A 24,077-nucleotide genomic window follows, 5' to 3' on the forward strand; every position below is an offset into this window, starting at 1 on the left:
GGGCCCTCCCTGTTTGTTGATTGAATAAATGATAGTGCACCCCAAAACTGAGCATTTCCTCTACCTGCACCAGATCTGGCCTCATCCAACGCTGTGGCAGTGACACAGAGCCACCTAAAAATCCCCTCCCCATGAGAATTTTGCCGCGATCCCCAGTAGCAGAAAGGACTCCAGCTTATTGGCTTTTTTTTCCCGACTAAATAGCATTTTTCTCCTGAGTGGTGGTGAGCGTCTTGGATTGGGGGAGGCAGGCCATTCGATGAGGGGATGGGAGGAGGTCCCACAGTGAGGGACAGGAGAAGCCAGGTCCCAGGAGAAGTTCTGGATGCCAGACAATGGATGTTCGACTGTAAAAACACATTTGATTTTTTCCATCTGCAAACAGAAGTGCTGATTTGTCCGTGGAGAAAAGCTCACCGGTTTGCACGGGTTAAATGAGAGCTGACGGGTGTGAAAACCCTTTTCGATGACCTCAGGCGGGTGACGAAGGTCGACATCAGTAGTGATGGGTCTCAGTGAGAGCAGGGACCCTCGACAGGAGGGCGTGATAAGGGTCCTCCCCCCAACCCCAGGCCTAGTGTAACCACGAGAAAAACACAGGCAAACCCCAGCCGAGAGCCAGTCTACAAAACACCCAACCAGCCCTCGCGGCGGCCCGGGGTGCCCCAACGGGCAGGTCTGGAAAACCGCCTTGTCCCAGAGGGACCTGAGGAGACGAGACGACTAAACGTCCTGTGGCGCCCTGAGGGGGTCCTGGACCATTTCTAGCGCACAGCTTGGCGGCATGAAGCACATTCACACGGTTGTGCCACCATCCCCTCCATCCGTCTCCAGAAATTTCCATCTCCCCAAACTGCAGCTCTGTCCCCATGAAACACTGACTCCCACCCCTCCCCCAGCCCCTGGCCCCCCATCCACTTTCTGTCTCTGTGGATGTGGTTCCTCTGGGGACCTCCTGTGAGTGGACCACACAGTGTGTGTCCCTCTGTGTCTGGCTCACGTCACTGAGCATCACGTCCTCCAGGTCCCTCCACGTGGGAGCAGGTGTCAGGATTTCCTGCCTTTTCATGGCTGCGTAATATTCCAGGGCGCGGACGGACATACTGTGTTTATCCATTTCTCCATCGATGGACACTCAGGTTGTGAAAGCATTTGAAAAAGGATGGAGCAGTGGATTTACAATGTCATTGGGATTAGCTGCATCTGGGAGAGTATATTTTTCTTGCTGAGCACAGTTTTCTGCAACCTGGAGAGGCGGGGCTGCGTCAGCCCGGGGCGACCAGTTTGTTCTTATGAGTTTGAAGCGGCTGCCGGCGGGCCAAGGCTCCGGGGGAACCAGCATCTTTGACTATTTTAAGGGTCGGCCCGAAGCCCCAGTGTGTGGCTAGAGATGGGGTGTTGAGATGAGGGGAGGCCAAGAAGGCAGAGGCGGGGACGTGGGACCTCGCTCAGCTTGTTGGACCAGTGGGAAGACCAACCTCTGCCCTCCCAGGGGGGACCCCTCCCATGACACCTCCAAGGACCCCAGGGTGCTCCATTAGCCCAAACTCTATTAATAACAACAGTAGCAGTAATAAAAATGGCTTCCAGCACGTTGGCACTTCCCGTGTGTTCGGTGTCCCCTGGCCAGGCGACTTCTGCACACAGATGGCTCTCTGGGCTCCGCCGCCCGGCAGCCCCGTGGGCTGAAACGTTCTGCCTCATTCGTTTGTCTTTTTTCTCCTAACCGGTTAGACCAGGGTCCCCTCTTGGCACTGCTGACTTGGGCCGGGTCATTCTCTGTGGGGCCGCCCTGGGCACTGGGTGGGGGGGCGTTGAGCAGCATCCCTGACCCCCGCCCGCTCGATGCCGGGAGCGCCCCCTTTTCTGGTCCTGACAATGAGAATGTCTGTCACGGAGACATCCGCTGGGCCTGCGGGAGCAAGGATGCTTCCTCCCGCCTCAACCCCCGTTTCCGCTCCCAGCTCCCCGTCTGTCTGGGCTCGTCTCGCCAGCCCCTCTCGGATGCATATATATATATTTAGGTTGCTGAAGCCTTTTGCAAACGCCATGGTGGTGAAGTCACATGCAGGACACGTGGGCCCCATGTGGGGCACATCGATCGCCAAGGGACGGCCGGGTCAGACCCCGGGATTTGGCCCAAATGGCCCTGAACAGGCAAATCCACGCGTGTCCCCACGTCCCCACTCGCACGGAGGGTTCTGCTCGCAAAGTTGGAACGTTTGATGTTGGTTTATTCTAAGAGCCCTAAAGACGGATTTATGTTCCGTCTAAACTGGCATGTGCTTGATTCGTAGAAGTTTTCAGTGTCAAAGCGGAGAGGAGAGTCGACCCGCCAGGATGCACAAACAAGAACCCGTCCTCGAACTCTCCGAGGAGTCTTAGCCATTCGTCTCCACCTGCTCCCGTCCCGGAGTGCCCCGCAGCAAACCGCATTCTACGACGCAAGGACGCTTAACAAGACGCATAAGCACAGCGTCACCATCAGACCTACAATTTTTGTTTTTGAACATCCGTTTTAAATTCTCTTGGGTATACACCTAGGAGTGGAATTGCTGGGTCATATGGTAACACTATGTTAACTGATTGAGGAACCAACACATAGAAATTTTTATTTATTTTTTTTGCTGAGGAAGATTGTCCCTGAGCTAATATCAGTGCCAATCTTCCTCTATTTTATATGTGGGTCACCGCCACAGCATGGCCATCGATGGTGGTGTAAATCTGTGCCCAGGAGTCAAACCCAGGCTGCCGAGGCGACGTGCCCTGAACTTAACCACTAGGCCACAAGGCTGGCCTCTCAGAATTTTTTTAAATGAAATTTTTATTAAGATCATTGTAGATGTGCCTGCAGCTGTAGGAAATAACACTGAGAGTGTCCCTTGTACACTTTGCCCGGTCTCCCTCGTGGGGCCATTTTGCAAAACAATAGTCGATATCTCAGCCAGGATATTGACATGGATACAATCACGGACCTCATCCAGATTTCCCAGTTTCACTTGCATTCGTGCACGTGTGTATTTAGGCGTCTACCATTTTACCAGCTGGGTGGGCTCGTGCACCATCACCACACGGATCCCTTGAGCTGCACTTTTATAACCAGAGCCCCCCGACCTGGACCCCTGACCCCTGGCAATCTGTTGTCCATTTCTAAAATGTTGTCTTTTCAAAAATGTTATGTAAACGGAATCCTCCGGTATGTGACCTGTTGGCACTGGCATTTTTCTCTCAGCATAATTCCCTGCAGTTTCCAGGATTTTAAGGACTCCCTCTGGGGGGTGCGGGTGGGGGGGCCAAGGTTGACCTGCCTGCGGCCACCCCCTTTTCTCCTGGCAGTATCTCTATTGAGGCATCCCACGTGCCTCATCTTCCTCGTCTGTTAAATGGGGAGAGGGAAGCCCCCAGCTCGCCGGACAGTCGTGCGGATTCCAGCGGATGAGGAACCCGACGCCCGCAGCCGAGGCCTGGACCTTGCGATGCTTTGTGACGTCACACACGGTTACCATGGCAGCAGCCAATCAGGCCTGTCCGGGATGCTGCCGCCCTGGCCCCGCCTTCCTCGCCAGTGATTGGAGGAGGCACCCTGTCACATGCTCCCACGGACCAATGAGAATGTGGTCCAGAGGCTGGGTTCAGCCGAAGCTTCAGATTGCGGGGGGTGGGGAAAAAGGCAGAACCGAGCAAAGCCAGGTTTTCCCTCATTCTTCAGAGTTAGAAATGCTCTCAGTGGTTTCCTCAAAAAAAAGAAAAAAAAAGAAAAGAAAAAAAATCCTGGCCAGGCCTGGAGTGCATTCATTGCCGTTTCTTGAAGCTCCAAGCTTTGTCAGCACCCAAAACAGCGAGGCCAAGAATCTTATTTCTTGAGACGCACAGTTAACCTCTCTGAAGAAGATTCCAGAAAGTTTCAGTGTGGGGGTGGAGTGGGCGCTTTGCCATGTCTGTTCTCAAACCTAGAAATAAGAATCGGCCTGGGAGGTTACAAAATTAATATATTCTGCGGTTCGTTTATTTTTAATAATCCTCCATCGTGGGCTCGGCGCGTGGGCCACCCGCATAGATTGTTTCTGTTCTGACGCCCACGAACAGATGGAGATAAACACGCTAGGTAGGTCATTTTGCAAGATACACAGTTAAACAGGCTGAGGATGTTGTGGCTTTTTCCTCCCCAGAAACGAATGTTCTGGGCAGAAGCGGAGATGGGTCCTTTGCGTGTTTGGGTGTGTGTATTAGTTAGCTATTGCTGGGTAAGGAATCACCCCAAAACTCAGTGACTTAAAATGACAATAAACACATTTTTTTTCATAGTTTCTGTGGGTCAGGGCTTCAGAAGTGCTCTGGCTGGGCGGGTCTGGCTCAGAGTCTCACCTAAGGTCTCAGTCAAGACGCCAGCCGGGGCTGCCTCACCTGAAGGCTTGACTGGGGCTGGAGGAGCTGCTTGTGGGGTGGCTTCATGGCCCTACTCAGTGTGGGGTGTACACAAGGGCTTGAATGCCCACCATGGCATTTTTACACAAAAGGCCGTCTGTGGATCAGAAACACACCACAGCAAAGGAAGATTGTGACGGGGTGTCAGCATCCATTCCCCCTTCTTCTGGACCCACCACACCCCACTGTCACTCTAGGAGATTTTGGGGGGAGGTCATGTGACCTAGGCCCGGCCGGTGAGCTCCAGTCCCAGGCCTTTTGCTGGCACTAACGGGGAAGTGTGGCTGCTGCTTTTCTCAAGTTTGCTAAGCTGGTAGCATGTCAGGCCATGCTGAGCCTGCTAACGAGTGAAGCCAAAACAAAGGAGGATAAAGCAAGAGATGGAGAGAGAGCAAGAGAAAGGACGAGGGAGACGGGGCAGTCCTTAGCCTTCACCTGAGCCCCTGATCCAGCCTTCCCTGCAGCCGTCTCTTCTTCTGAACATTTCAGCTTCAGAAGCCAATTCCTTTTTCTTCTTTTTCTTCTTCTTCTTCTTCTCCCCAAAGCCCCCCAGTACATAGTTGTATATTCTAGTTGTAGGTCCTTCTGCTTGTGGCATGTGGGACGCTGCCTCAGCATGGCCTGATGAGTGGTGCCATGTCCGCGCCCAGGATCTGAACTGACGAAATCCTGGGCTGCTGAATCAGAGCACGTGAACTGAATCACTTGGCCACAAGGCCAGCCCCCAGAAGCCTATTATTCACGTTGTTCATAATAATCAGGAGGGGTTTCTGTCATTTGTAACACCATACCATCAACAGATGAATGGATAAATAAAATGTGGTCCACCCACACACTGGAACACGACGCAGCTGTGAAGAGGAGCGAGGCCCTGACATGGCTGCACGTGGACAGACCTGAACACACGACGCTCAGGGAGAGAAGCAGACACAGAAGGACACACGGCGTGTGACCCCAATGATGTGAAACGTCCAGAACAGGCAGATCCACAGACAGAGAGCGGGCTCCTGGGTGCCAGGGGCTGGGGAGGGGGTGGGGGTGATGCTGATGGGAATGGGGCTTCTTCTGGGGTGATGGAATGTTCTGGAACTAGATGGAGGTGGTGGTTGCAAGATGATGTGAATGCACTCAGTGCCACTAAGCTGTACACTTTAAAATGGTTAATTGCATGTTCTGTGAATTTCACATTAATAATAATAATTAAAAGGCCACACTGCATGCCCCCCGCATGGGCCTTCTCCGGTCTGTGGTTCCACTCCCGCCCACAGCCCGTTCCTCCGGGACTCTCCAGGGAACTTTCCGGTTCTCGCCCTCTTTTACTCGGAATAATTTCCTCTCCCACGTCCGGCCACACCAAGGCATGCGACCTCCCCTGACCGACCCCTCGGCTCCCTCCATCTCCTCCCCCCATCGCTAAACGCCAACCCTTCTTCGGCTCATCCTTCCATTAACAGCAACGGGGTGGATCTTTACATACAGATGCAGAAATGCACCCTGGCCCGTGGCTGAGGGCAGAAAGCAAGGATGCCGTGGATGGCTTAAATTTTTTTCTGCAGGAACAGAAGTCTGTGTAAATAGATAGGCAGAAAACAGGTGGCCCTGTGACCTCCCCAGGAAGGGAGAGGACTGCGGACAGGAGGTGGTGGCCCTGGGGACTTTAATTTGTCAGGTTGCAATTTGTCACAAAGAGTTGGCATCCATGTTTTCTTTACGGAATTGGTAGTAAGTAGTTAAAAGGGGAAAAGCTGTGTGGAGGGGCCCCGGGGGGGCGGCTTCCGGGTCCCCGCCTCTGCCTTGGTCGGTGGCTTCGCACGTCACATCCCGCTCAGAGCTGCCCCAGTGCCCTGCCTGCAGGTGGGTGTCCGCGGGACACGGGGTCCTCCGCAGGGCTGCAGAGGGTCAGCTGAGGGGGGGGGCGAAACTCTGCCTGAGGGACGTCCCCCTCCCCCGTGACCTCTCTCCCCATGGACACAGCCCAGGCCCCAGGGAGGGGACATTTAGGGGCGCGCGGTACGTGGGCACCGGAACGTCATTTTTCACCTCTATTGACTTTTCCTGATTACAAAGGAAATAAGCTTTTAGAAATTAAGCACCACGTCTGTAAATATTTCGGTTCCTTCCTCTAAAGCAGGGTCCCCCTCGGCACTGTGGACACTGGGGCCGGGTCGCTCTCCGTGGGGCCGTCCTGGGCGCTGCGGGGGGCTGAGCAGCATCCCTGGCCCCCACCCACTCGATGCCAGGTCCACCCTCAGTGTGACAGCCACCGATGTCCCCAGACGATGCCCAGTGTCCCCGGGGGGCAGGACCACCCTCCCTTGAGAACGACCACTCTGAAGGATGAGGGCATTTTAAAAACAAAATTGCAGCAATGAACAATCATTTCTTCATCGCGATCCGTGTCCATCGCGATCCGGTCTCCGCGAGTCTCTCTGACGCCTGTCACACAGACGCACGCATTTCGGGGAGCGGATGGAGCCCCTTCTTCTAGAGACGCCCCTGCAGCATCAGTTGCTCCCCGCTATTTTCACGACGAGTTCCCGGGGGGGCCGACGAGGGGAACTTTGAGGCTGAGCGTCCCACAGAACCGCTGCTGGTCCAGGTAGCCCCCGATACAGATGGGGAAACTGAGGCACGGATGCGCCCGTAAGGGGCAAAGCAGGGACGTGAGGCGGGGTCTCCTCGCCCATCATGGAGCACACGCTGCCTCTGGGCGCGGCCGGGAGCCCCCACCGAGGACTGTGGCTTCCGAATGGTGCTGACTTTGCTGCCATCAGCCCCAAGACCCTCAGGTCCCCTTCCTGTCCCCCTGCGTGTCTCCTCTTCTCCGCCCTCGCCCCGGAGGCCTCGCTAGACAGGGCCCCCACCGACCCCCCCACCGCTGCACACTTAGGTTGTGTCCCATCTTTTTCAGTATCACGAATGGTGCTGCCCGGAACACCTTCGTTTCGTCCTCGTTCGGGTTCACCCCTGTCACAGTGCGGCCCCTCTCTGTGCCTCAGTTTCCTCGATCGTCGCCTGCTCACGACAGCCCACCAGTGCGGTGCCCCCCAATCTTCACACTCCTGATCGTGAGTCTGGGGGCTCAGGGGGCGCTCCTGGCTCCTTCCAGGGTGCCGGGGGGACCTGAGTCCCCAGTCCCAGAAGGAGAAAGACACGGATGTCCAGAGACGAGATGGCCCGAACCTCGGGTCTCAGGAGGCAGCGACTCTCAAGGAATGAGAACCTCGGCAAAGGACTCCGACTGCTGGTAATCTGCCGGGTCGCCTCCTGCCACCGGGAAGCTGCCCGGACGCAGGGCGCCTGACGGGTGTTGAAGTCCTGTCTCCTACCCTTTGCGTCAGGAAGCAATTGTGCAGACTCCGATCTCTGACCTCTCCGTCTGCCATCGGCCAGTTCTTTCCCGAATTTGTCTCTTTTTTAAACACCTTGCACGTGACAAGCAGTTTTCAATCAGCCCCAGAGGTTCTGATCATCCCCCCTAAGTTACCCCAGGTGACAGCTGTGCCAAACGCTTTGCCCCCACATAACACAGGCCACCATCCTCCCAGCCTCCCACATCCGTTTTCTCACTGCCTGTCCAGTAAGCAAATGTCCCATGTCTTGGATTTCTGGTCACAGCAAACCTTACTCTAGTACTTTTTTTTTTGAGGGAGATTAGCTCTGAGCTAACATCTGCTGCCAATCCTCTTTTTTTTTTTTTGCTGAGGAAGACTGGCCCTGAGCTAACATCCATGCCCATCTTCCCCTACTTTATATGTGGGATACCTGCCACAGCGTGGCTTGCCAAGCAGTGCCACGTCCACACCCGGGATCCGAACTGGCGAACCCTGGGCTGCTGAAGCAGAACGTGCAAACTTAACCGATGCACCACCAGGCCGGCCCCTGGTATGAATTTTTGTATGGGGGACAACCTGGCCCACCTGGCCCTGCCACAAAGGACAGTGGGCTCAGATCACACCAGGTCTGAGTGCCCGCTCCCCAAAGCTCCTCAAAGTCCCCCCAAACGAGGCAGACGGCAGGCTGCAGAGCCAAGCTTTCTTTAATGAGAAAACAAAAAAACAAAAAACAAAAACCACAGCCAAACAAAAGTCTGGGTGGAACAGTCATGCCACAAGGCAAGGACCCCACGCCCCATGCCCCCTGCGTGCTCCCTCAGCTGTCCCCCAGGATGTCCCCTCTGGGGAAGCAAGAGGGACAGAAATGGAGCCTGGGTCCCCGGCGTCATCATGCAGAGGTCCACTCTGACCCTCGGGGGCCCTAGATGCTCTGCAGCATGCGGAGAGCGTGATGCAGGCGCTGGCGGGCATCTGGGGCACAGCCCTGGGTCCGCAGGACACCCAGCGGGTAGGAGGCGCCGGGCTGGCCCCGATCCCACACGGTGAGCAGCAACTCCTCGTCCGCACCGCTCAGCACCAGTTGAGTCTGGTCTCCACGGCAGCTGACCTGCCACGGGGTGAGGGGTCGAGGTCAAGGTGAGAAGGGTGCCCCGGGCCGGCCCCAGCCCTGGCCCTCTGGGGAGAAGGACAAGGGGACAGGAGACCGAGAGCCCCCTGACCCGGGTCTCAGCACCTGCCCCATCCCCAGGGACTCATGGGGTCGCGAGCCAGGAGCTCTACTGTGTAGATGGGGAAACTGAGGCTCAGACGGGACTCCCCTGCCCACGGTCACCCAATGAGACCCCCGCTCTTAATCCCGTGCCCCCGGCTGGGCACCGCCTCCCAGAGCCGTGAGGACAGCCCCCCATCGGAGAGCCGGCTGCCAGGGCAGGTGCATGACACGCACTCCCGTCTGATCGGAGAGGGAGCGTTCTCTGTGACATAAAATAATAATCTTTAAAAATAACGAAAGGACTGTAGACCACTGCTTCCGGAACCCGCTTTAGGGCTGACTGTGATTTTCCAGAAACCATCGTGCCACTCAGGAAACCCTCAACCTAAAAACGTGGTTTTCCAACGAAATAGCGTCTGTCGGCTGCTAAACGCAGCGACACGCGCGGAGCACGGACCCAAACCCCCTTCTGCCACCACGGAAGGATGTTTCTCTCTCGATTTTGCCGTGTTCGTCCTCAGGTGTCAATACTTTTTCTCTAGCTGCCCCCCCCCCCACCAGGAGCCAACTCTTTCCTGGGGCAACCCTGGGGACGGGGGACCCCCAGCCCCCGAGGACGAGGCCGCTCACCTGCACCGTCCCGTCGCTGAAAAGCAGAAGCAGCGCGCGCTCGGAGGCCAGGAAGCGCAACAGGCAGGGGCCCGGGCCGGCGGGCGGGGGCAGGCGCCCCTCCTGTGGACACCCGGCCACACGGGCTCAGGGCCGGGTGACCCCCCCCCCCCCACCCCGACCTGGCCCGCCACCTCGCCAGGCCCTCACCTCTCGCCGCCGCTGCCGCCGCCCGGAGCAAGCCAGGAGCCGCAGGACGGCCAGCTTGGCGCCCAGCGGGCCGGGCACGTCCCTCGGGGCGTAGGTCTCCAGCTTCCCACGGGCCGGCACGTAGCAGACGCGGCTGGGGACAGGGCAGAGGGCGGGCTGGCGGTCACGGCCACTTCCCCGTTGAGGACACCGTCCCACCCAGCCACGTGCCCTTCGATGGTGGCTTGAAGACCAGCTCCAGGCCGACCACCCCTCTCCGGCCGCCCAGCCTGTCCCCTCCCCAGGACTCCAGCCCACGGAGCCGAGGACTCAGGCACGTCCACGCTGACACCCTGATGGGCCCCTGCACCCGCCCTCCTGCCATCTCCCCACCTCGCTCGCGGGCTGCTCCATCCTTCTCGCCTGCAGACTGAGCCCAGATCCAGCCCCCGCCCGTCCCTCCACAGCCACCACCCCAGACCACCTCCCCCCTGGTCCCCTGTGTCACTCCGGCCTGGAAGATGGTGCTAAAAGTGAGTCAGACCCCTCCGGCCTTGCTCAACCCCACCAGCGGCCTTCGAGGCCATGACTTTGCATCCTCCCTGTCTCCCCTGTGCTCACTCCAGCGCCTGCCATTCCTGCCAAACTTGTCATACTTGGTCCCATCTCAGGGGCTTTGCACATGCTGTTCCCTGTCTCTCAAATGCTGTTCCTCATGGGCCCCTTCTCATCATTCTCATCTCCCTTGGATGTTGCTTTTCCAGGAAGCCCCTCCACAGCCACGCTGTCCAGAGTCACCTCCACCCCCCAATCTATCACCTCACCCGGTTCACTTCCTTCAGAAAAGCGCCACCTGAAATCAACTTAGTCATTCACTTCTTTAGCATTGCTCTCCCTCACCAGGCAGAAAGTGCCTGTAGGTGTGCCCAGTAAGTGTTTAAGAAACACTTGAGAAATGGACAAAGAAAGTGGGGGGGGGAGAACAGGAGCCCCACGACTTACCCCCCTGGGGGGCGCAGGGCCATGTGGGTGCCATCCCAAAACAGGACACCGCTGCCCCCGTCCGACAGCTGGTAGCCAAAGCCGTACTTGCTGGAATGATCCACCCACTTGAGGGCCCAGAGTGGGGGCCGCTGCTCTCCCCGGGGGGCCTGTGTGGCTGGGCACAAAGACGAGGTGAACGGGGCGGGGGTCCCGGTGGGGCCTGGGTGGAGGGACAGGGGACGTGGAGAAAAGTCACAACCCACCCTCGCCCTGTGGGGGACGGACGGGGGGATGCAGGGGCACACGCCCCCTCTGGAAATGAGTGACTCTCAAACACTCGGGACACCCCAACTGTGTAAGGCTTTGCTTTATTCCATTTAAAAATGTCTGTATTAAAAAACGGAAATCGCTCCGTGCCCTGGGGGGTCCTGGGTCGGATCCTGGGAGAGGAGAAGGTCATCAGCAGTAAACCTGGGGTGGCCGGGGCCGGGAGCTGCACGGGGTTGGGGGGGCAGCTGAACTCTGCGGCTTCTCTGTAAAACTGTCTTGGATGCTCTTTCACTTTTTTTTTTTTTTCGAGTAAGATTGGCCCTGATCTAATATCTGCCAATCTTTGTCTTTTTTTTGCTGAGGAAGACTGGCCCTGAGCTAACATCCGTGCCCATCTTCCTCTACTTTATACGTGGGACGCCTACCACAGCATGGCTTGCCAAGCGGTGCCATGTCCGCACCCGGGATCTGAACGGGCGAACCCCGGGCCACCGAAGCGGAACATGTGTACTTAACCACTGCACCACCGGGCCGGCCCTGTCCTTCACTGTTTATTGAAAATGTTTAAATAAATCGGCTCCATTGACGAAAGACAAGCTCGCAGTCCGGGGTCCCCCTTGGGCTGCCACTGGGGGGAGCCCAGGATAAGGCAGGACTCAAAGAGAAGGGAGACGGGTCCACGAGACGTCCCCTCGGGCTGGCCGGGGCCCCCTCGCCCGGTGGGGCGTTGATGGAGGTCGAGGGGAGGAGAGAAAGAGCGCTCTCCTCTCTGGCTCTCAAACGAGACTGGGTTACGAACCGCAGAGACCCCAGACCCCGAGAAGACGAGGGTGCCCCCCCCCCCCCACAGAACCCTCCCCAACTCGTGGTTTCAAATAAACAGTCACGGTAAAGAAGCTCCAGAAAATTCTAGACTTCTCACAAAAGGGCTACCTTCATCGTGCTGTCATCAGCCCCCTCTGACAGGAAAGGACACCGAGGCACAGAACGGGGTGAGTGACTTGTCTGAGGTCTGAAGCCTCTCTCAGCCCGGCCCCCGGAGAGCCCCAGAAATACCCGGGGGGCCCCGGATAGGGACAGGGCTCTTTTCCTGGGATGCGAAGAGAAAGGGGCCCCACGGGCTGCCCTGGACTCCTACCTGGGGGGCCGGGGTCCAGGCAGAGCGTCAGCTTTCTGATGGCCGCGTCCACCTCCTGCCTCGGGCTCCCCTCGGGCCCTGGGGAGACAGATCTAAGTGGGGGGCTGCGGGGGGGGGGTGCAGACAGGCCTGGGCCCCTTCAACCAGCCCGCCCCCAACTCCCACATCTTCTTGTAAATGCAGGAGGATACCGTGCATCACTCCCTTTTTGCAGGTGGGGAAGTTGAGGCCGGGAGAGGGACCACGGTCCAGGCAAGGCACAGTCTCTGCCCCCCACTTGCAGACCCTCACGCCCCACCCGCAGCCCCGGCCTAGGACGGAGGTCTGCTCACCTGCCACGTCACTCCTGAGCGTCCCCTGGGAGAGCAGGTGGACGGGGACCTCGAGGCGGGGAGACCCTCTCTCCGACGGGGAGGCCTGGGGAGGGAGAGCAGGTGGGGGCGCCCCAGGCCCCAGGGGGGAGGCCCTGAGGTTGGGGAGGGGCTCTGCGCTCCCCGCTTTGAAGACCACGCCCCCTCCCTCTGCCAGCCTGCTGTGGGGACGCCCCGACTGAGCACTCACCTCTCCACCCCAGTCCATGGAGTCAGGGTGGGGACTATCTTCTCCGGGACCCGAGGCCTCGGTAGGAGTGACGGGGCCTGAGGGAGGCACGAGGAGGTGAGGGTGCAGAGGCCAGCCCCACGCAGGGGGCCAAGCACCAGGCACCCACAGCCCCCTCTGTTGTGGATGTGATGTTGCACAGCAGGTGTGTGAGATGCAGGACAGGTGGGGGCAGGTATGGGGCAGGAGTGGGGCAGGTGCAGGACAGGTGTGAGGCAGGTATGGGGCAGGTGCGAGGCAGGTGAGGAGCAGGTGCGGGGCAAGTGTGAGGCAGGTGCGGGGCAGGTGTGAGGCAGGTGCGGGGCAGGTGTGAGGCAGACGCGAGACAGGTGTGAGGCAGGTGCAGGACAGGTGTGAGGCAGGTATGGGGCAGGTGTGAGGCAGGTGAGGAGCAGGTGCAAGACAGGTGTGAGGCAGGTGCAGGGCAGGTGAGGGGCAGGTGCAGGACAGGTGTGAGGCAGGTGAGGGGCAGGTGCAGGACAGGTGTGAGACAGATGCAGGACAGGTGTGAGGCAGGTGCGGGGCAGGTGTGAGGCAGGTGCGGGGCAGGTGTGGGCAGGTGCAGGGCAGGTGTGAGCAGGTGCGGGGCAGGTGTGAGACAGGTGCGAGACAGGTGTGAGGCAGGTGCGGGGCAGGTGTGAGGCAGGTGCAGGGCAGACGTGAGGCAAGTGTGGGACAGGTGCGATGCAGAGCAGGTGTGAGGCAGGTGCAGGGCAGGTGCAAGACAGGTACGGGGCAGGTGTGAGGCAGATGTGGGACAGGTGTGAGGCATGTGAGGGGCAGATGTGGGGCAGGTGTGAGGCAGGTGCAGGGCAGGTGTGAGACAGGTATGGGACAGGTGTGGGCAGCTGTGAGACAGGTGGGGGACTGGTGAGGTGCAAGGCAGGTGTGGGACAGGTGTGAGGCAGGTGAGGGGCAGGTAGCTGGAGGACGGCGACAGGTGCAGTACTCACAGGGTGGCCGGCCCTGGGTCAGCAGCAGCCGGCCCACCTTCCGGAAGAGCCTGCCCAGAGGCCGGGGGATGGCGAAGATGGGCGGGCTGTGACAGGAGTGGGGCGGCAGCCGGTCCGGAGTGAAGCCCTGCGGGGGGTCAGCGGCCGGCTCAGGTTCCGGCCCCTGCGCGCCTGGGCCCCCTGGGGTTCCTGACCCTCGCGGGGGTCAGCCGAGATGCCCGGGCCGCCTCACCCCACTGGCCGCACGCCCACCTGCGTGAAGAAGTCGTCCTGCAGCAGCTGCTCCAGGCTGGGCCGCTCGGCCGGGTCGGGCGCCAGCAGGCGGGCGATGAGGCAGCGCGCGGCGGGCGACAGGTGGGCAGGCTCGGGGTAGCGGCTGGCGCGGATGTTTTGGTACATCTCCGACAGGGGTGCTGCCACGAAGGGGGGGGCGCCGGTCAGCACCAGGTACCTGGGTGGGGTGGGGGAAGGAGCCGGGTGCCTGCTTGTCTCCGGCCTGGCGTCCAGGGCTGGCTCCCTCCACACTCCACACCTGCTTCCCGGCACCCGCCGCACATCCACTCCCGTCCGCTCGGCAGACGCCAGCACCTGGCTGGACACCTGCCTGCACCTGGCTCCCAGCTGTGTGCACCTGCACGGACCTGTCCACACCTGCTCCACTCGTGCCTGGACCTCCCACCTGTACATCCATGACCTGGTCTGCCTGTGCCCCCAGCAGCCTCACGCACCGTCCACACCTCTGTGCGCTCTGAAACCTGTCCTCCCTCACACGTGGTCCCCCCAAACGCCCCATCCACACCTGCACACACAGCTGCACACACAGCTGCACACATCTGTTGTATATATGCTACACCTGCCTGCCCCCTCCCCCACATACTTACACCTGTCCTTACCTGACTGTGGGGGCTCCCGCCTGCCCATACCTGGCCCCCCGGGGCCCTCCTGCTCCCCCCCCCAGGCCCGGGGCTCCCGGGGTCCCACTCACATGATGCAGCCCAGAGCCCAGATGTCTGACTGGCAGGAGTGCCCATCCCTGGAGACGACCTCTGGGGCCAGGAAGTTTGGGGTCCCGCAGAGCACTCTGGGAGGCGACACAGGGGGAGCTCAGGAAGGCCGAGGCCCCCATGCCAGTCGGGGCCCACCTGTGCCCCCCCCCAACCTCACCTGTGGCAGCGGCCCCCGGGCCCCACCCTGGCGGCCAGCCCCAGGTCTCCAATCTTCACCTCCATATTCTTGTTCAGGAAGAAGTTGCCTGTCGGGGGGCGGGTAGGGGGGTGCAGGGGCGTGGGGTGGGGTTGGCCCCGGCTCCGTGGCCCCCCAGCCTCCCCCCCACCCACCCTGGACTCACTGAGCTTCAGGTCGCGATGCACTATCCGCCGCTGGTGCAGGTAGCGCAGGCCGCTGACCAGGCCCCGCAGATAATAGCGCACCTCGGGCTCCGTCAGCGTCCGCCGCGCCGCCAGCACGTGGGCCAAGGACTGTGGGAGTCACACAGGCAAACGCGGGTGAGCTCAGCGGAGCCCGAGGGGGACACAGGAGGGCAGACACACCCGGGCGGCCGCAGGTGAGCTTGCAAAGGGCCGATGGTCAGAGAGGAACACGGAGCAGGTGGATGCTGGGCTCAGGTGGGCTCAGGGGCACCGGAGGGGGCCAAGTGAGCTCAGGGGGCTAGGAAGGCACAACCAACTTCACCTGGGCCCGGGGGTGGGGGGGCCTGGCTGAATGCAGGAAGGGCCCAGGTGAGCAGGGGTGGGCTCAGGTGAGTTCAGGGGGGCCCAGCTGCCCACAGGATGAGCACAGATGGGCCCGGTGTGGGCACAGGCAGAGACGGGTGAGCACAGACGGACACACGGGGTGGACGCAGACAAGCACAGCAGACGCGGAGGATACAGGCCCCCTCTCTGCCCCCTGCCCCCCCAGGCACCTTGCGGCTGCAGTACTCCAACACCATGTACACGTGGTCACGGTCAGCAAAGTGTCCGTGGAAGGCCACAATGTTGCGGTGTCGCAGGCGGCTGTGCAGGGCGATCTCCCGCTCCACCTGCGGGCACGGCCCCCCGTGGACACACCCCGCAGTAGTATCCCGGCCCGGGGCACGCACCTCCCCCTCCAAGGGCAGGAATGCTCTGGGGGCGCTGCAGGTGTGGGGGCCCCTGGGCACGGACGGGCGGGTGTACCTTCCCACGGGGACACAGATGACCGGCCCCGCCACCGCCACTGCCACGTGGCACCACCTTGAGGGCAAACACGGTGCTGGTGGACATGTCGGTCAGCTTGTAGCAGCGGCTGAAGGCGCCCTGTGGGGGAGCGGGATTCACCAGCTGGCAGGACAGGTGCACACACGTGGGGACAGGTGCACACTCGGGACAGGTGCACACGCCTGGGGACAGGTGCACACTCGTGGGGACAGGTGCACACGCGTGGGGACAGATGCACACACGCGGGGACAGGTGCATACACGCGGGGACAGGTACACACACGCGGGGACAGATGCACACTCGTGGGGACAGGTGCACACACGTGGGGACAGGTGCACACACGTGGGGACAGGTGGCCAAGCCGCTTCACACACACACACACCTGAGACGCACAGACGCAGCTCACACCCTCACACCTGGACACACAAGGCAACACTTGGACACACACGAAGGCCCAGGGGCACAGACTCAGACACATCCCGACGTGGACACGTGTCGCCCACGACCACAATACAGGATCCCAACACGCGAACCGGGAGATTATAACGCATTCACGGGCACACACACCTGGAGACAACACAGCCGAGTCTACACCGCGGCACCGAGACCCGTAACACACACGGGCGCACCCCCTGCACCCCGGCACGCACAACCCACAGGCTAGGCACAACGCGCCCAACGCCGGGCCCGCCACAGAACGCATCTCGGACCCCGCGGGAACCCAACGCCGGACCCCGAACTCGCGCGGACACGCGCCCCCCGCAGAGACAGGCGCCGGGATGCACAGCGGCTGCTTGGCGCCAAGCTCGCCATCGCGCGCGCACGCCTCCCCATCCCGGCCCCGCCGGGACCCCCCGCCCGGCGCCGGCCCCCCTGGCCGCGGACTCGGGGCGCCGGGGTCCCTCCCCACCTTGCCGATCAGCTTCCCGCGCCTGTAGACGCGCCCCGAGCCCGGGTCGCGCAGGAACACGGAGACCAGCGGGCGGCAAGCGCGCCGCCGCGGCCCGGGCTCCATCCCGCCGGGGGCCTGGCGGGCGCAGGGCGCGGGCACCGGCGCAGCCTCGGGCCGGACCACCGCGCCGCCGCTCCGGGGCCGCGTCTCATTGGCCGCGGGGCGGGGGGCGGAGTCCCGACGCGCGGGGCCGGGAGGGGGGGGGCGCGCGGGGGGCGCCGCGCTGGCGCGGGCTCCAGGGACTAGAGTGGCGCTCGCGCCCCGCGCCCCAACCCGCAGCCCCCCCCGGGGCGCGCTCGGCCCGCTCGCTCTTCCAGTCCTGCTGCGAACCGCAACGCGCCCATTTCACGGAGCGGGAAACTGAGGCCAGAGGGCTTATCTCCTCCTCTCCGAGGCCGCCCAGGGAAAGGCTGGTGGGAGGTTGGGGGGGGGCTTGGCACGGCTCCCCCCAAAGTCAGGAATACGTGTGACGGTCCGTTTCCCCGCTGAAGCCAAGTCCCTGAGGCCCACATGATAAGGTGGGGTTTGATTGCTTTGGCACTGGGGAGCCACAGCAGGATTCAGAGGAGGAGAGAGAAAGAAACCCAATATCTCTGGGGCTGGTGGGGAGGGGAGTGTGGCCTGGGGGAGGGACCCTGGATGGGGTACAGCTGGAGGTTAGGGAGGGGTCACATATGGAGACACTTGGCAGTGAGAAGGGACAGCATTTGGGGACCAATGGGCAGACACTGGGGTTTGTCACTCCCAGCCCTGGCAGCCTAGGAGAGGCAGTGGGATGAGGGGGCAGTGGGTGGGCCTGGGGTCCCCTGGGAGCCACCAGGGCATCTCTGAGCCGGGCCCCAGACTCAGCGCCAAGCCCTCTCCTTGTGGTCTCTCATTTCACCCTGACGCCCATCCTGGGACACGGGACCTGGCCTTGTCCCCATTTTCCAGGTGAGTGCACTGAGGCCTGGGGACGGTAAGTGGCTTTCCCAGCTGGGAGCGGACAGCAGTGGGTTTGAACCCAGGTGGCTGCCTCTGGAGGCCTCGGGATTAATCCCCGAATGTTACATAACGCGATGAATGGGGAGGGGCGGGCAGGGCTCCGTGTGGCTGGAATCAGGCCTCGGAATTTTCCAGAGACCAGATTTCGGAATCTGGCCCAGCCATGCCACCAGGGACAGGAAATACCTCCTGAGTTGTCACATGTCCGCCTGGCATGTCCGATGGGGCGCCCAGGGCGTGGGGGACCCTGAGGGGGCCCCGTGCCTATGATGGAACAAGGCTCGGGCGCTTTTTTCGGGGGTCGGCCTCAGCTCTGGGGCTGAGCATTCGGGGCCGGCGTGGGGGGCCAGCTGGCGGCGGCTGGGGAGCGGGGGTCCCCTGCTGATGCAAGGCAGGTGCAGCGTGACGGCAGGGGTGCAGCGGGGGTCCGTGCATCTCAGCCATCAGGCCACGGTCTCCCTGGAACCTGATGGCCAGAAATCGGCTTCCTTCTCGACGGGACGCTCCACCCGAGTGGCATTTGTTGAGCGCTCGACAGTGTGCGGAACCCGCCCTGGCCCCCGCCCGCCCGGCACGGGCTCACCTGGCCTCGTCAGACAACTGCTCGGAGACGGTCCAGAGTGAACCACGTTGGGGGGTCGGGGCGGCCAATGTGAGTCGGCCAGGCCCCTTCTGGGCAGTGGCTTGTCCCTGCCGTAGAAGCTATTATTAGCCCCATGTTGCAGATTTGGAAACTGAGGCTCAGGAAGGCACATGCAAGCCCGGGCTCGCCGGACAGTGGCCGAGCCCGCCTGGAGCGCCGGTTGGTGTGGGCGTGGGGCCCTTGCCTCCCCCAGGACCGTCCCCACAGGCTTCCTGGGCTGGCGGAGCCCTCACACTGGGGCTGGCGGCTGGGCCCGCCGACCCCCGGAAGCTCCCCGGGGGACAGACGTCGAGGTTCCTGGCCCAGCGCCTGGAACTCACCTGTCAGCGGTCGCCCTCAGCACAGACGCCAGCTCTGCCCTCTCCCGGCCGCCCGCTGATTCCTGGCACAGCCTCCGCCGTGGGGCTGGGAGACCACCTGTTCCCGGTCTGCCGCCCCCTAGGCAGGGACCCCTCGGCCACCACTCTGGAGACGAAACATTTTACAGTAAAAGGACGAACGTGGCTGTTCCCAGTAGCATCATTCACAGCAGCCGAAAGGTGGAAATGACTCGAATGTCCATCAGTGAGTGATGGATGAAATGTGTCCACCCACAGCCTGGAATACTACGCAGCCGTGAAAAGGAAGGAGGTCCTGACACCTGCTCCCACTTGGACGGACCTGGAGGACGTGATGCTCAGGGACGTGAGCCAGACACAGAAGGACACACACTGTGTGGTCCACTCACAGGGGTTCCCCAGAGGAGCCACATCCACAGAGACAGAAAGTGGATGGGGGGCCAGGGGCTGGGGGAGGGGTGGGAGTCAGTGTTTCCTGGGGACAGAGCTTCCATTTGGGGACATGGAAAGTTCTGGAGACGGATGGAGGGGATGGCTGCACAGCAATGTGAATGTGCTTCATGCCGCTGAGCTGTGCCCTGAAAATGGTGAGGATGGTGAATTTGTGTTGTGTGTTTTATCACATTAAAAAAAATGAAAACCATATTAGTTTCCCCACCTCCCCCAAAGAACTCAGCCTCAGGGGGCTTACTAAAACCCCCATTTCACAGTCGAGTAAACTGAGGCACGGTTTGCATGGCGAACAGGGAGCATGGCTTTGCAGAGGGGCAGGGCTCCGTGGGCGGCCCGATCTCCCTGCTGACCCCTGCCCGGGGAGCCAGGCCTGGCCGCCCAGCCCCGTGCGCCCACATCCAGGCCGCGGGCTCCCGTCCTTCCGGGCTGCTGTCTCCCCGACCTGAGATGACTCCCCAGACTCAGCAGAAATCCCGGGAGAAGAGCCGGGAGCTTCGCCCAAAATACCTGCGGCAGGTGGAGGGTGGCTGCTGAGACAGCGGGCGCGGGACGCGGGCCCCCGGCTCCTGGGCCAGCAGGGTCAGCGGGGCGCAGCCCCTCCTGCCGGAAAGGGGCCGGGGTAGGGGCGCGCCAGTGGCCAGGTCCCTCTCTGGCCTCCCCGACTCGGAAATGCCCAGGGTGACCTTGGGCCGCGTCCGTGAGCCCTGGCCCCACCTCACAGCTCCCCGGGGACAGGGCCCCGTGAGCAGAGTGGACGGGAGGGGACCCTACCGCTGTGCTCGAGAAACCCCGTGACTGCGGTGGCAGCTGCCTCGAGACTGGCTCAGTGTGGGCGGACGGGGGACACCCAGACTCAGCTTCCACCCCCGACCCCGCCTCAGGACCAAACCTTGTCCTCGCCTGCCCCAGCCCGTCAGCACCCACGGCTGCCCTCTGTCGCCCTCCAGGTCACCCCACCTTCCTCGCCAGATCCTCTCCGTTCTCCTTCGAGGCCCCTCCTTCTTCTCCGGGTACCCGGGGCTCGATGCTGAGGCCCCTGTCCCCTTTCTTCAGTGATGTTCTCCGGGCCAGCGGGAGACCAAAGTGGGCCACGCGTTCCTCCTCCCCTGTCTCGGTCTGGGCTCCACCCAAAGCAGAGCCTGAGGCAAGGGTTTAGTGCAGAGCAGGAGTGAGGGGTGGGGAGCACATGGCAGGGCAGGAGCTGGTGACCACCATGGGCCCCTGCGGAACTGGGCAGAACAGCCTCACATCTGCCTGCCCAAGATGAGGACGAGGACGGCAGTGACCCTCAGACGCCCACCCCCCCACTGGCTGTGCCTCTGTATCACCCAGTGGGGAACAGCTCATGCAGGCGGTCCACACGGCCGATCGGAAGCGATGGGGTGAGAGGTGAGATGAGAAGGTGTGTGGGGGGGCACCCAGAGAGCTGACACCCCCCCAGAGCAGAGCCTCCTGGGCTCAGCAGCTCGACTCCGCCCTTTGACCGGTGACACTAGAACACGTGTCCACGGCCAGGGTTGGGGGTGGGTGGGGTGGGGAGGGGCACCCAGAGGACAGTCTAGGGGACGCTGCTCTCGAGACGCCTGGTGGGGGACCCGAGGGGGATCTGGAGGAGATGGGGCTGCAGACACGATTGGGGCCAGCACGTCGCTCAGGACCCGCCAGGGCCCGGGGTTGGGAGCATCAGGGATGTCAGGGGACACGGAGGGTTTGGGGCCTCGGAGGCTCACAGAACCAGGGGGCGGCTGAGAGCTGGGCTCAGCGGGTGCTCTGGGCCCAGGGGCCAGGAAGTTCCACCTCCTCAGTCAGCAAGAAGCCTTCCAGAAGCAGATCAGATCACGTCCAAATGAAAGCCTGCTGGTTTGCCTCTGTGGCCCTGCCACCCACACACTCGCTCACCCGGGTCCAGCCACCCCGCTCTCTCTGTCAGTCCCAGATCCCATATCAACTTCATCCTGACCTCAGGGACTTTGCACATGCCATTCTGTCTGCCCAAAGCCCTCCCCACCCCCAAGTCTTCACCAGTGGCTCCTCCTCATCTTCTAGGATGCAGGCTAGGGCCACCCTCATCCAGGAGGCTGCCCTCCCCGCCGTGATTCCCTCTGTGGGACCCTCACAACCTGAAATCCCAGTGGGCGCTGCTGCTCCAGGTGGACCCCTCCCCTGGTGACCTCCCGCCCACCGGACGCTGCGTCGACCTCTGTCAGGGACATTGATTGACTCGGGCTGCGTGCGAGGCGCTGTGCGGACATCGAGCCGGCCCGGTCCCCCCAGGACCCGTGTGTGTTTCACCTGCTGGGGCCGTTTTGCCGACTCCGAGGGAGACAGCTCGGCGTCTGTGGGGATCCTGGAACCGAGAAAGGAAACTAGTTGGAAAAAATAAAAAAACTGGTGGGACCGAAATAAAACTTGGAGTTTGGTCAACAGAAACAATGCTTTCTGGTATTATTTATTCGCAACAGTAACGTGACGATGGCAGTTCCTCGGGGCTCTTGTAACAAATTGCCACAAACTCGGTGATTTAAAAAAGCACGTTGAGGATCTCACAGTCCTGGGGTCAGGAGTCCGACGGGGTCCCCCGTGGCTAAACCCAGGGGCGGGCAGGGCGGGTCCCCCCGGAGGCCCCAGGGGAGGAGCGTGTCCCGCCTCCTCCAGCTTCCAGAGGCGCCGCGTCCTGGGCTCGGGGCCCCTTCCTCCGTCCGCACGGCCAGCAGCGCAGCGTCTCCATCTCGGCCTCTGACCCTCCCGCCTCCCTCTGCTCAGGACCCTGGGCTGACCCTGGGCCCCGGGAATCCAGGGTCACCCCCATCCCAGGGGCCTCGACTTAACCCGTCTGCAGGGTCCCCTCTGCCTCGTGAGGTGACACGTCCGCAGGGTCCTCCCTATACTACTGACAGCAAAGTGTCGACTGACACTCTCTCTAGTGTCTTTGCCACTTTCTGTAAACCTGAAATTATCCCAAATAAAACTTTTCTTAAGAAAACAAAACCGGCACTAGGAGATCGTTACAACAAATTCAGACGCCACCCGTAAGGCCAGGACTCGGGGCGCCCGTGACCCCACCCCGAGGTCGTCGTGGGTTCGTTCCCGTCGCGTCCCGGGTTGGCGGGAACGTGTGTAATTTCTCTCCCGTCAATGACGTCAGGCCACATCGTGTGTCGTTTTTCTGAGTTTTCACCTTACAACGTGCCTCGGATGACCTGCCGTTTCCGGTGACCTCCAGCTGCTCCCGGCCCCCAAGCCGTGGGAGGCCCCTGCCCCGGTCGGCCTCGAAGTCAACCCCGTGCTCACTGCGCTCAGGCCACACAGGCCTCCCCGCCGGGCCTGGTCCTCTTCCTGCTCCTCCAGCCACCTGGCCTTTGCACGTGCTGTTCCCTCTGCTGGGAACACCCGCTCCCTCACACCCTCTTCCATCCAGTGCCCCCTCGTCCTCCAGGCTCTGCCTCGAGTGTCCCCGCCTCAGTCCCCCCGGACCCCTGCCCCAAAAGGAGCTCAGGACACCAGTTCGGACGTGGGTCTGAAGCCGTCCCAGGACCTCCAGGTCTCGGTGTGCGTGACTTCGCCCCTCTGTGTCTCAGTGTCCCGACCCGTAAGGTGAGGGGGAGGATTCCTCTCCCAGGAGGCAGTTGGGAGTGTCACATCAGATAGCGCAGCCCCCAAGGCAGTGGTGACTCGAAGTAGGTGACACACTCAGTCACTGGATCAGCTGTGTGAGGAGTGGGAACTGTTGGGGGGGAGGGTGGTGGAAAGGCTGCTGTTCCCCATTAGTAGGAGCCTCTTGATTAGAAGCCACAGAAACCCAATGTTGCTCAAGTGAAAAATAATGGATGGATGGCTTCAGGTATGGCTCGATCCAGGGACTCAAACAACCATCTCAGAAATCTGGCCCTTTCCGCTTCCTCCCTCTCTGTTGGCATCTCTTCCTGGGATGGCAGGGAAGACACCAGCAATCCCAGGTCACATGGGTGACCCTGGCTGTGATGGGTCCTCTTTCCTGCTCCATTTATGCTCGTGCCCAGGGACAGCTGGGCAGCTCCAGAGACTCTGGGGGCTCTGGGGCAAGGGTGGCAGGACCACTCCCATCCAATCTACTCTGGAGGTTGACGTGTCCTGCGGACAACATGCCAGGCCTAGGGGATCATGGGAGGCCACAGGGAGCTGGGGAGGGGGACACAAGGAGGCCAAGGCTGTGTGACCACAGAGGGAGCAGGACATCGACTGACCCGCATCCCCTAGGACCCAGGTCCTGGCCCTGCCTCAGGGAGGGGTCCAGGCTGGAGCTCAGGGAAGGAGACCCCGCTGAGCCCTTGGCCGGGGTCTAAGCCGGGGCACAGGGTGGGGCCTGGGACATCCCCGCACCTGGAGCCTCTGAACCCCACAACCCCCCGCCCTGCCTGTGCCAGGTGTCTCCTGCTGCTCCGGGACCCACCGAGGCCCATGGAGGACAGAGGCAGGAGGCTGAGACCCAGGGAAACAGAGGCTGGGGGGTGGGCGGGGTGGGCCCGGGACCCCACACCTTCCCCCCCAACCCGCTGTCCCCATTTGGCCATCCCATGAGCATCACGGCCACCACGCGGCGCAGTCCCCGCTGTGTACTCTTCCCACAGAGCATGGTGACTACAGTGTGCGCTTTCTGCAGGACTCGGCACCTGCTGTCTGCGCGCCCTGCTCGGCACTGTGGGCCGGGGCTCAGAAAGGAGGCACAACCGTGGGGGATGCGACTGTCCATGGCGTGGGGCCCCCGGGCCAAGCCGGGGTGATTTCTGATGCCCCCCAAGACCCCAGTCCACGAC

General features: G+C 61.6%; 1 protein-coding gene across 3 annotated transcripts; it reads right to left on the reverse strand.

Annotated features, from left to right (window-relative positions):
- Positions 1–8,477: 8,477 nt before the first annotated feature.
- On the reverse strand, positions 8,478–16,949 carry PLK5 (polo like kinase 5 (inactive)). Of its 3 annotated transcripts, none has more exons than XM_046637827.1 (15): positions 16,825–16,949; positions 15,894–16,013; positions 15,641–15,757; positions 15,065–15,194; positions 14,881–14,968; positions 14,702–14,797; positions 13,969–14,167; positions 13,717–13,843; positions 12,725–12,801; positions 12,496–12,580; positions 12,164–12,241; positions 10,774–10,930; positions 9,793–9,925; positions 9,604–9,705; positions 8,478–8,868 (listed from the first exon to the last, which is right to left on the reverse strand). In XM_046637827.1, exons 1-15 carry the CDS (start codon positions 16,927–16,929, stop codon positions 8,683–8,685), a joined length of 1,800 nt encoding a protein of 599 aa, XP_046493783.1. In that variant the 5' UTR covers positions 16,930–16,949; the 3' UTR covers positions 8,478–8,682. The 3 variants fall into 3 exon arrangements, with proteins under 3 accessions (XP_046493783.1, XP_046493782.1, XP_046493785.1); XM_046637826.1 differs by having other exon boundaries at positions 10,774–10,975; XM_046637829.1 differs by lacking the exons at positions 14,702–14,797; positions 14,881–14,968 and having other exon boundaries at positions 10,774–10,975; positions 13,969–14,129.
- Between the last annotated feature and the right edge of the window lie 7,128 nt (positions 16,950–24,077).

The sequence above is a fragment of the Equus quagga genome, chromosome 14 (genome assembly GCF_021613505.1).
Source record: "Equus quagga isolate Etosha38 chromosome 14, UCLA_HA_Equagga_1.0, whole genome shotgun sequence".
Lineage (NCBI taxonomy): Eukaryota > Metazoa > Chordata > Mammalia > Perissodactyla > Equidae > Equus > Equus quagga.